Source organism: Batrachochytrium dendrobatidis, assembly GCF_000203795.2.
Source record: "Batrachochytrium dendrobatidis JAM81 unplaced genomic scaffold BATDEscaffold_4, whole genome shotgun sequence".
NCBI classification, from domain to species: Eukaryota; Fungi; Chytridiomycota; class Chytridiomycetes; order Rhizophydiales; genus Batrachochytrium; species Batrachochytrium dendrobatidis.
Window position 1 is genome coordinate 644,690 of NW_006281102.1, and position 11,329 is coordinate 656,018.

The 11,329-nt window shown below is 40.4% G+C and overlaps 6 protein-coding genes across 6 annotated transcripts; 3 read left to right on the top strand and 3 right to left on the bottom strand.

Annotated features, from left to right (window-relative positions):
- Positions 1 to 51: 51 nt before the first annotated feature.
- On the top strand, positions 52 to 1,985 carry BATDEDRAFT_87448 (RNA-dependent ATPase RRP3; the record flags this gene model as incomplete). The annotated part of the gene is made up of 6 exons (XM_006678053.1): positions 52 to 99; positions 225 to 318; positions 445 to 568; positions 692 to 899; positions 1,003 to 1,595; positions 1,715 to 1,985. The coding sequence occupies 6 exons, from the start codon at positions 52 to 54 to the stop codon at positions 1,983 to 1,985; spliced, it is 1,338 nt and encodes a 445-aa protein (XP_006678116.1).
- Positions 1,986 to 2,741: 756 nt separating this feature from the next.
- Positions 2,742 to 2,945, top strand: BATDEDRAFT_7300 (uncharacterized protein; the record flags this gene model as incomplete). The annotated part of the gene is made up of 1 exon (XM_006677647.1): positions 2,742 to 2,945. A coding segment is annotated over one exon (204 nt), but the record flags the coding sequence as incomplete, so codon positions are not given.
- Positions 2,946 to 3,113: 168 nt separating this feature from the next.
- Positions 3,114 to 4,293, bottom strand: BATDEDRAFT_19235 (uncharacterized protein; the record flags this gene model as incomplete). The annotated part of the gene is made up of 2 exons (XM_006677745.1): positions 3,114 to 3,860; positions 4,205 to 4,293. 2 exons carry the CDS (start codon positions 4,291 to 4,293, stop codon positions 3,188 to 3,190), a joined length of 762 nt encoding a protein of 253 aa, XP_006677808.1. The 3' UTR covers positions 3,114 to 3,187.
- Positions 4,294 to 5,023: 730 nt separating this feature from the next.
- Positions 5,024 to 5,907, bottom strand: BATDEDRAFT_16280 (uncharacterized protein). The gene is made up of 2 exons (XM_006677717.1): positions 5,577 to 5,907; positions 5,024 to 5,503 (listed from the first exon to the last, which is right to left on the bottom strand). The coding sequence occupies exons 1-2, from the start codon at positions 5,890 to 5,892 to the stop codon at positions 5,217 to 5,219; spliced, it is 603 nt and encodes a 200-aa protein (XP_006677780.1). The 5' UTR covers positions 5,893 to 5,907; the 3' UTR covers positions 5,024 to 5,216.
- A 918-nt stretch (positions 5,908 to 6,825) lies between these two features.
- BATDEDRAFT_786 (uncharacterized protein) lies at positions 6,826 to 10,094 on the top strand (the record flags this gene model as incomplete). Its single annotated transcript, XM_006677633.1, has 9 exons — positions 6,826 to 7,029; positions 7,105 to 7,576; positions 7,700 to 7,853; positions 8,005 to 8,142; positions 8,254 to 8,374; positions 8,452 to 8,798; positions 9,240 to 9,398; positions 9,509 to 9,753; positions 9,901 to 10,094. Coding segments are annotated over 9 exons (2,034 nt in total), but the record flags the coding sequence as incomplete, so codon positions are not given.
- Positions 10,095 to 10,704: 610 nt separating this feature from the next.
- On the bottom strand, positions 10,705 to 11,103 carry BATDEDRAFT_23984 (uncharacterized protein; the record flags this gene model as incomplete). The annotated part of the gene is made up of 1 exon (XM_006677820.1): positions 10,705 to 11,103. One exon carries the CDS (start codon positions 11,101 to 11,103, stop codon positions 10,705 to 10,707), a length of 399 nt encoding a protein of 132 aa, XP_006677883.1.
- Between the last annotated feature and the right edge of the window lie 226 nt (positions 11,104 to 11,329).

The window sequence follows — 11,329 nt, forward strand, 5'->3', positions numbered from 1 at the left end:
CAAAAATGAGCACAAACACCAGCGACTTTGCTAAGCAGCTCAAAAGACACAATGTTGTCCAGTGAATTTGATGATCGTCATCATGTCATGATACTGGATGTGAATTATATACTTTGACATCCTTGTTATGTTTCATTTTACACGAATGCGACTGTAATGGCAGATGGTATAAATATACAAAATATTGGCATCAAAACTTACATTTTTCAACTGATTTAATATAGGGTATTATTCCCGAACTAATTGAAGCTTGCACTACACTTGGATTTAAAAAGCCTTCTGATATCCAATGTGCATCGATTCCAGTGGCATTGACAGGTAACTTTGACCTTACAAACGCCTAAACAAAACCATTGTTTTTAAAATTGATATTGGTTTTCAATCAAAATAATGTGCATTATTTGAACCACAGCACTCACGATCCACTATTTTTGTATGGGCTAGGTCGTGATATTATTGGTCTTGCTCAGACTGGATCTGGAAAAACTGCTGCATTTGCATTACCAATTTTACAAACTCTTTTTGCCAACCCCCAACATCTCTATGCTTGTGTTATAGCTCCTACTAGGTAATATAAATTATTTTGTTTGAACAAATGTTTAATATCCATTCTAGAAATTAATATGTCAAGTGCTTGATACAATCGGGACTGACCACGTTGAATTAACTATGCGGTTATTTTGAATTAAAGAGAGCTGGCATTTCAGATTTCAGAGCAGTTTGAAGCACTTGGATCTGTTATTGGAGTGCGCTGTGCAGTTATTGTTGGTGGAATGGATATGATGAGTCAATCGATTGCTCTTTCAAAAAAACCTCACGTTATCATTTGCACACCTGGTCGTCTTGTTGATCATCTTGAAAACACCAAAGGGTTCAATTTGAAGCATCTCAAGTATCTGGTAGGTCGTAAACATCCTGCTATGACGAACCCCTTTTAAAAATGTGGATTGAATATTATTTAACTAGATGATGCATGACTATATATGCGCTTGCCTTTTATAGGTCATGGATGAGGCCGATCGTCTACTTGATTTAGATTTTGGAGCAGAGATTGAAAAGGTACTCAAGGTGATTCCTAGAGAACGCAACACATACTTGTTTTCAGCAACGATGACAAGCAAAGTTGAAAAGCTTCAGCGAGCATCACTGGTGAATCCAGTCAAGGTTGAAGTTGCCACTAAATACTCGACAGTAGACACTCTGCTCCAATACTACACGTTTTTCCCTTACAAACAAAAGGAATGTTATTTGACGTACTTGTTGAACGAACTTTCTGGCCAAACATGCATTGTATTCACGCTTACGTGTGCATCGACTCAAAAACTTGCATTGATGCTACGCAATCTTGGCTTTGAAGCCGTATGTCTTCATGGACAACTCACTCAACCCAAACGGTTGGGAGCATTAGCCAAATTTAAAAGTGGTGGTCGAAATATTTTGATTGCTACAGATGTAGCTAGCCGTGGATTGGATATTCCTGGTGTCGATGTTGTGATCAACTATGATGTACCACAAAGCAGCAAGGATTATATTCACCGTGTTGGACGAACTGCACGAGCAGGACGGTCAGGCAAATCCATTACGCTTGTGACTCAGTAAGTAAACTATACATGCATTGATCTTGTCAATACAGCTATAGCAGTTTAATGGTTTTGTATTGTTATAATTTAAACTATCCATGAACAGGCGGGTTAACTGTGTATTTTGTGAATAGATACGATGTAGAATGGTACCAACGAATTGAACATGCAATTCAAAAAAAACTGACGGAATATCCATTTGGACATGATAAATCAGCTGTTTTGATGCTTCAAGAGCGTGTATCTGAAGCTGTGCGATTTGCTCATATGCAACTCAAGGATGAGAATCTCAAACATAAAGGCAGCAAGCGTGGCCGTGGTGGTGATGCAGAGCAACGAGATGATGAAGAGAGTGCGGCAAAGCATCTTACTAAAAGAAAGATAAAGAAGAATGATCGAAAATAAATAAAAACAGAATGAAAAACGATCAATTGATGAATTACAAACTACAGCTGGTGTCAATAGGATGGAGTATAATCCAAATATATATATTAGTTCAGGTTGATGTACAGATTGTATAAATGAATCTTTTGTCAAAACAAGATCAAATGAGTGATGTTTTATACTGAATTAAAAAAAGAGCAGCAGATTATTGCTGTGACACAATAGATGATCTTGCAATTCAAATCAACAATTTATCGATATTTGGAAGTTTGACTACAGAAAAGTGAGTAAACTTTACGCAAGTCTTTAAACACACGATACACGCTGATTTACTACAATTTCACACTTGATAACTTTAAATTTGAATTACTCGGAAATGCAATTATTGAATTTGATTCTTGAAAATTCTGCTCGAGTTTTTTATTTTGTTTGAGCCCAAGTTGGAAACCAAAAGTAGCAATCATAGTGAGGATGATTGCATCAACGGCATTGATATCAACACTTGCTAGGGCAGCTATTGCTGCTCCAAATACTTTTGTACGCTTCATGTCAATTGCTGCTGCCAACAAAAACAAGCAAGTAACCACCAAGGATGTACCTCTCGACGCTCGTCTTAAACATATCAAGTCTGTACTCTATGAATTGCCAGCCAAGGCAGCAGCAGAAAGAGAAGCAATAGCAGAACAAAAGGACATTGATATACCAAACGGAAACCTCAATATACCAACGTTTTTACCAGCAGTTTATGTAGGTAACGATGCGGTCCAGATCCAGAAGGAGACAATTGAACGGGCATGGTGTTTGTTGAAACAGCAAGAATCAGTCATGACCATGAATGCACTTAAGCGAAAGTACTCTGCCATGCGAGCGGCCATGGAGGAATTGGAAAAAACAGACTCGAGACTGTTTAATGGAACATTAGAAAAGGCAGAGGTGCAGTTGTTTCCTAAACGTATGCGAGTGCCCACCGACACTCCACCACTGAATGGATGGAATAGCGATCGTACCATCAACTAAGCTCAATCGAGCATTTTCAAATGAAAAATAGACTCTTGAGCCATTTCTTGCCAGCAGGCTAACCGTTGTGATCAAATCTGTTTTTTAATTAAATCTCCTTTTATCCAATAAAACTCACATGAATCATAAAATGGTTTAAAGAATCATTGTTGTTGAGAAAAGAATATATGGTACTGCAAAACAAATTCTGAATAACAGCAACAAGCTTATTCCTTGGCAGACGAGGTCGACTTGCGAGTCGACGACAGGCGTCTCTTGACATGGATTTCATGACGCTTCTCCTTCTTCTCCTTAATGCGTAGAGCAAGAAGTTGGGTGTAATTAGCTGCTGCCTCTCTGGAGGACTCGGCATTACGGCGCTTGACTGCTTTGAGGTTGCGCTTACGCTGAAGAGTAAGTGGTGTCACAAGACGCTGGATCTTGGGTGCCTTGGATCTAATCTTGGTGGCATCCTTCTTGGACACAACATCACGGCGAATAACATACTTGCGAACATCATCCTCCTTGGTCAAGTTGAACATCTTGCGGATGTTGTTGGCACGCTTGGGACCAAGACGCTTGGGGATAGCAACGTCAGTGAGACCTGGGATATCCTGCTCGCCCTGTTTCACGACAACAAGAGAAAGTGCAGAAATATCAGATCCAACAATGCATCCGCGAACCGACTTGCGCTTACGCTCACCGGTACGGCGGGAACGATAGCAAGAGTGACCGTCAGAGAGCAAAAGACGGACACGGTGAGGGAGAAGAACACCCTGCTTCATAGGGAAACCTTGCTTGTCGTTTCCACCAGTGATCTTGAAGATGTATCCCTTGAACTCATCGCCAAGTCCATCTCCACTGACCTCGGTAGCCATGCGCTTGTCATAAAAGATGCGGCTATACCATTAAAAATAAGATTGACGTTCCAGATGCGCAGTCATATCAAGACAATCAAGTATAAAAATAGATCAGTTTTACAAGTCATGGCCAATATAGATGATACATGCAAATGTATATGCAGTTCAGTTGTAATGATTTGCAGATCTCCAAAGTGCTGATATCAAAAGTATCCACAACGAAAATACATCATTGTATTGATACTAATCGACAAGAGTCTGCATAGGATAATGCAGCTACTTGCTAAGCTGAAAAGGCTGCATTTGAATCAACATCGATTCCATTATATTCAAAATTTGCTGCTAGAGAAAAAACAAAAGATCCAGTTGCTGAATATCACTTACAGCTTGCGCTCGTCATCGATTTCAACCATCTTCTGAGCACCAGTGGCCGGGTAGGCAATATTGATCTGTATAATAAAAATACAATGCATATCAAGTCAGTATTAAAAGCATTGAATACAGGTCATGAGTTGTCGTAATCCAATGCCACAAGTCTGGAAGTAAGCAATAAACAGGTGCAGGAATGATGGAGATTCCCAAATAAACCCAACATGACGATTATCAATGACAACCAAATGTTGAGCGGCTTCCAAAAATGCACGACTCGATAATGGCCAGTCTCATCATTCAAGTGTTGTAGTCCATCCAAGTGCATGCATGCATCAGAAAACATCCACCCATCCATGCATCCATAGTATCATTCTCAAATACGACAGTATCGATAGTTGTAGTATTGGTTGCAGTAGGTCCAGCATGAATCCCAACTTGCCTTCATGTTGTGATTGTGCGAGTGAGTCAAATTGCTGCATCGCTCAGTCAAAACCCATCAAAATGTCGCGTGCTGATTGGCTGGAATTGCATCTGCTGTTGACACAAAGTCAAATGTTTGAAATTATTCACGTGGCACAAGTCAAGACTTCAATTACTACGACTCGCACAGCAGCAATGGAATTCAAGCGAGCGGGAAGAATGGATTTAGTGAAGCAGGCATTAATTCGAGTAAAGTTGATGACTGCTGAAATGGAGGAAGTTGAACGGTCAATGTAAACCATTCTTGTGCAGTACCAATGCGCTACTTGTGAACCAACATACTAGTTTAATCTATAAGCGACAGTTGAACATTGACAACATTCTATGCAATCAAATAAAAACAGTTCGAGTAGATACCATAAAGTCAATGCAATAAGTAGTTTATTGGAATTGTTCAAAGCCAGACCAAAAAGCAGTAAAATGGCTATTGATTGCAATCAATTGTATATACCAAACATTGTCCATTCAATAAAATCCAAAGATATATCCACAATAGTCTATACTGCAAACGATATTTCCATAATCACGACTCGTTATCCAAGTATCAAGCATTAGGATCTCGAGTAACAATGACAGGACATTTCAAGTTGTGGATCAAATGCTCAGACACCGATCCCAGGAACAGTCGGTTTAGTGTTGTCAATCCTCGCGAACCCATAATGACCATGTCGGCCTTGACATCTTCAATCTTGAACACTAGCTCTTCACGAGCATCTCCACGAAGTGCAATAGCCCGTACATGCAGTCCGTGCTGCTTGATGGCTTTTGCGGTCTTGATCAGCAGTTCGTGAGACTCGATTCTGCTAGCATCTTCTTTGACGGACAGTGTTTCTGTATAAATGTATTAGCTTGCGGACATACTATGCAGTCATGACCATAAGATCAGCCAGGGTATACAACTCACCGCCATAATCAACAAAGGGTGCGCCATAACTCAAAGCAGGTATAGTAATCAATGGTCTGACATGCAGCACAACAACTTGATCGGTTTCTTTGCGCAAAATGTTCTTGATGGCCCATTCGATGGCATACGTACTGCTTGAAGATCCATCAATGGCAATACAAATGGTGCGCGAAGAGGACTCGTGCACTTCTGCATGTACTTCTTCATGGACTGGAGCAGCAGCAGCACTTGGAGCAGCAACAGTACTTGGAACTGTGGTAGTACTTGGAGCAGCAACAGCACTTGGGACTGTGGTAGTGTTTGGAACAGCACTCATGATCGTCGATGGTATTCAAATCAAGATTTAATCTTGCCGAGACTTTCAAACGGCATTTTGATATTTATACTCGAACGATGAGTCACGTGTGAGTGACTGAAGTTGACTCAAACCAAGACATGAATAAATATCCAACAAGTGTACAGCAAGTGTAGTAAATATTTAATAAATATCCACCAAGTGTTCAACAAGTGTTCAAGTGTTTTGATCATGTAAAGTTGTAATACTAAAAATAATGGCTTGTCAGTCTATTTGGTCAACTTTACAGTTCCAATCCAATGGAAAAGTTTAATTGATTCCACATTTCGACATGTTAATACAAACTAGTCATGATTTTCTGGGTTGGATAGATTGGGATTGTTACTTTGATAGTAGTCGATGATGGATTGTGCATGTAAAGCCATTTCTATTGTCAATATTGGACTGGCTCTACAAGCGGATCAACTTTATTTCATTTGATTCATGTATTAGTATATACATTCATCGACAACCATTGGATCTGTAATCAGCAGTGTCAGGATTAATACCACAATCAACACTGTAGTCATAGCACGGATGATACAATTGGATAGTGCTGAACCAATGCATCCAGTAGTAACAGATATATCTCATGAATGCTCTACAACTGCAACCCATAATAATGCCAAGAGCCATCCAACCACTTTAATGGATAATCAGGACCAGTCGCTGCCGTCATCTCTAATGAGAGAGGGTCGCACATATAGAGGAACACAGTTTCAGTTTCAAACAAGAACAAAACAACTGCTGCCTAGGTCTCTTAACCCAGCATGTGTCCATACCACAGTTGAATGGATCACTCTGGCAACCATTGTGTTGCAGATGGCCATGTTTGTATCTTGCAATGGATACGGATCCACTATGGGTAACACCAACCGTCCACAATCAGACTCGAGGCATGTTTTATTGTGGATGTATGCATTCTGGAGAGTCGTCTATAGTGTTGGGCTGGGAGCATTACTGAATGCACAGTCCAACACGGCTTTTATTGTCAGGATGTTCAAACGAATGGGTCTTGGCTCCAATTCTAATATTCCCCGCAACGAACTATGCACTTGGATTGTCGATGAGATTGTCAAGCGCATGGAGCGAGATACAGATCTGCCGTACAACTACGATGTAAATGGTGTATTTGAATCATGTATAAATCAAGATTGCCATGTCCACTACTTATGCAATGTATTGAATATCTAGTCGATGCCAACCGAGCTCAATGCGTGGCTGTTGTTTCAGGAGATCTGCAACTTTGTGATATCCAATGACTTTGTAGCTTATATTCTTGTATCGTTGTCGTACTATCAAGCTCCGCCATGGTTGGATCTGACGCTTCGCGACGGAGCACTTTTTGTTGGTGGCATGCTGATTATTATGTTTAATATTTGGCTCAAACTAGATGCGTATGTGGTGCTCAAAGACTATTCCTGGTACTGGGGAGACTTTTTCTTTTTTATGGAAGATGCAGAGACGTTTGAGATTGGATTTGAAACACTACCGCATCCCATGTATTCGATTGGATATATCGGATACTATGGTGTTGCGTTGATCACACATAGTTACACGGTGTTGTTTGTGAGTCTGGCAACACACATGCTGCAGATTTTGTTTTTATATTTTGTAGAAGCACCACATGCTGCCAGGACATATGAAGTACCGTCCAAACAAGAGGGTAGGCGACGATAAGTTTTGAGTGTATTGATGGTATTGTTACGCGGATCGATATTGTATTGCAAGTTGATATTGACACATGTTTTGTGTGCAAATATATATGTAGATGACGGTGTCAATGCAGATACACTGCAGCAATGGTTTACACGCGATCTGGTGATATTTAGTCGATTGGATCTATTCCGAAGTGGCGATATGCTGACCCTGTTTATATATGCATACACTGTTATAACATCCATTTTTGTTGGACACATTGAAGAATATGACTGGAAGTACTGGTATTATGTTGGGTATGATTTGATTTGTAATGTTTGTAATTGACTGATTTGATACATTTGTGATTGACTGAATGACTGGTTGATTTGATACATTTGTGACTGACTGAATGACTGATTGAATGATACATTTGTAATGTTTGTTTGATTGTAGTCAGACTGTGTTTTGGCGAATATTTCACACATATGGATTGGGACTGCTACTGTATCTTCAAGGTAAAAACAAGTTTTGGACACGACACTTTATCCGACACGGTGATGGACTACGTGAAGCACTACAGCATTGGAAAATGTATGTGATATTGAATGGGTTGTGGTTGTGATGGTGTTTGGTACGACTTTTATCGGTTGAACGCCAAATGTGATATTGTTCAGTACTCACACAGTTATGGTGGTCAAATAGACTATTCAATCTTTCGATTACAATGACATATCTGTCGTTTTTTGTGTGTGCTTGGCGACTGTATATACCACCACAATCGTTCAGTGATGGACCAACAATTTTAAAACACATATTTGGCTGTGTGAGTAGTGTCAAGGATTGGTTGTTGACAAGTATAGCAGCTACAAATGGACTAACTGTATATATTTTGACGAGTAGCTGTTCATAATACTTCATGCTTGGGTTACAGTGTCGATATACGAAGTACGAGGACGTCTTGGATGGTTCCACGCCGAGTTTTTTATTGACTCGTTGTATGGAAAGAATGGACCAAGACACAATGGTGTATATCGATATTTGGAGAATCCGCTGTTGTATACATTTTCATGCTGGGGACTGACACTGATCTGTCGGTCGTGGACGCTGTTGTTTTTGACAGCTTTTGGGCAGATATCCAACTGGCTGTTTCTGAAACTAGTCATTGAGCAACACTATGTGAAGCTGTATGGTAAACGACCGTTTGAACAGAGTGGTGGACAAAGACGATCGCTTAAAGGACGTGTGCAGTTGCTCGGATATAAAGTTAAACGAGTGGGACAGCAAATGGTGGAAAGAATGGAACGATTGGAGATTATTGATTCGATCATGTCCAAAATACGGCGACTCAAGGACATCATTGGTAGTTATTCTGACGGCGATGATGGAGTGGTGGATGGCTATGGCTGTGATGCAGATACTATGCAATTGATTCAAGGACGTGACATGAAACCAGAATCAGTGACTGGCGGAACAACCGACAGATTTTCAAAGCAGTTGACTATGATGCAAGACGGGTATGATACAAACATTGAAAGCAACGACCTGTTTGTAACTGATGACTATGCAGAAGGTTTTACTCGTGACATGGACGGTGCACACTATGATGATGTTGGTTCAAGCACTAATGCGAATGGTACCAGTGAATACGATGAACCACATCGTCCGCTGAATACGCCAGGACTATTTAGTACACCGACAGAAGCTACGGAACAAACACACAGTCGATCAGTCACAGACACGGTAAGACTAGTTGTTAAAGAACTGGAGTATTTAGTTGATACGGCCAAGCCATGCGTCAAAGCGATTGTGGACCAGACCAAACTGCGTGTTGCCAATCTTGCGAATGTGTAAGTTGCATGATTGTGGTGTTGAACCCGAATACATGTGGTTGTACACTTGATTATATCAGCAATGATTGTGATGTTTAACATATGATTTGGTATGAATGTGTTTGTAGAGTTCGATTAGAAGACACTCTTTCACGCGACCAACTGCCGTTGCATTTGTATTCGTTGTCGGTTTGCACTGCAAATTCACGCGAGCCAGCCGAGTTTCAACTTGGTGAACCGATTGTAATTGAGTTTACAGCTGCTCGGGAAACCATGAAAAGCAAAGACTGGATTGCAGTATACAGTGTCCATCAGAACTTTGATCCAGACACCACTACGAGCAAGTGTGGTACCCGATGGTCATGTGTATCTGGTTATCCGAGACGAACCATGGATGTGAATGCATCGGCCATATCCAATTGCACAACACTGACATCGACAACAGACAACAAAGCCATATCGACTGCACTTGCATCTACAGAGTTTTATGACGAGACGGTCACGCCGTGGGTTCGAACAGGTGATCAGATGCATTTTGGGTATACCAAGGTGGATATTTCATCATCCAAAGATGATCCTGGGTTGCGTGTTGTTCGTGGACGACTTGTGTTTACTCGTGAACAACTTCCATGGCAAGTGGGAATGTTTGAAGTTCGATATCATTACGATGGACAGTATGTCGTGTTGGCACGCAGTGCACCGTTTCGAGTATCGCTTGATGTTAGCATGGAACACTTTGGGCCATGTAGTTCAGAGCATAACTCTAGTGATACAGCAGATAGTTATATATTGTCGTATTCAGCATCGAGCCTTGCAATGAAACTTCAAGGCGTTGTTGAACGGTGTCTAGACATTGATGTATCTGGCGGGGATATGCCACTGGAGTTTCAAGAAAGCATGTTGGAACGAGTCGTCATGCCAGCAATGCTCATGCAAACCATGACGATGTCTAAATATCAGCGCGAAGTGTGTAAGCGGATCGTGTATGCCATCAAGCATATTTACGGGATTGACTTTTCGTGGCGTGTAGTTGAAATGGCAAGATCATTGATGGGACTTGGTGAGCGTATTCACGAAGCACATACAGTTCTTGGTTCGTATTCGCAAGAAAGACCTGAATAAATATACATGTATAATTGCACACCACATGGTTTGACTGTATTAGACTGGAGGGTCGTAATGGTGAGATGGTATGGTTTTAATTGATCAGTTTGACATGGCTCGAATGGTCATGTACAACTCGCATTAATAGTCATGTATAAAACAATTATTGAATAAAACTGATTTATTTCAAATAAACAAGAATCAATAGTACCACAATGGATTAGTCTTCTACCATACTAATTCGATGCATACCATTCTGGATAGCTTTGATTTCCTTGGTAATACGATGCCACAGAGTGTACAGACTTGCCAATTCATTGTTCATGACATCAAGAGCTTTTTGGCATTCACCCATATCGCTTTGATATAAATCCAGTTTAGCAGCCATGGCGCGAGGAACACTGCTACGATGTTTAACAGGTTTCTGGATGTTTTGATTGAGATCTTCAATCATAAGCAACAGTTCTTTTATTTCCTTTTCAAGTTGTTTTATGTCTGCTTTCTTTTTAGTTATTTTAACTTTGAGTGTTTCTAGATCCGCATTCAAGACTTCTATTGCTTCGTACTGCCAGTGAATTATTTCTGATGACAATTTTGTGCAAATTCCAACTGTTTGCATCTTTCACATCAACAGTGTATCTTATTTAATGACATCTGATTTGCTCCAATTCAATGGTTCTGCTATGACTGTCGGTACTAGAAATCAAACTACTGTTTACACACTTCCTCTTATCAAATACTCTTATATAGCAGATAGTTCACTTCAGACAGGGTTTTCTTTTTTGAATCATTTTGTACCAGTTTGTTCCCATTATGCATCCAGGTCATCGCTATCAGAACACCAC

Bases quoted from the DNA above. Each gene is read 5' to 3' on its own strand.
- BATDEDRAFT_16280 (XM_006677717.1), bottom strand. From the start codon at position 5,892: ATGAGTGCTGTTCCAAACACTACCACAGTCCCAAGTGCTGTTGCTGCT. The intron at 5,504-5,576 runs GTGAGTTGTATA...ACATTTATACAG, and splicing joins ACCCTTTGTTGATTATGGCG to AAACACTGTCCGTCAAAGAA.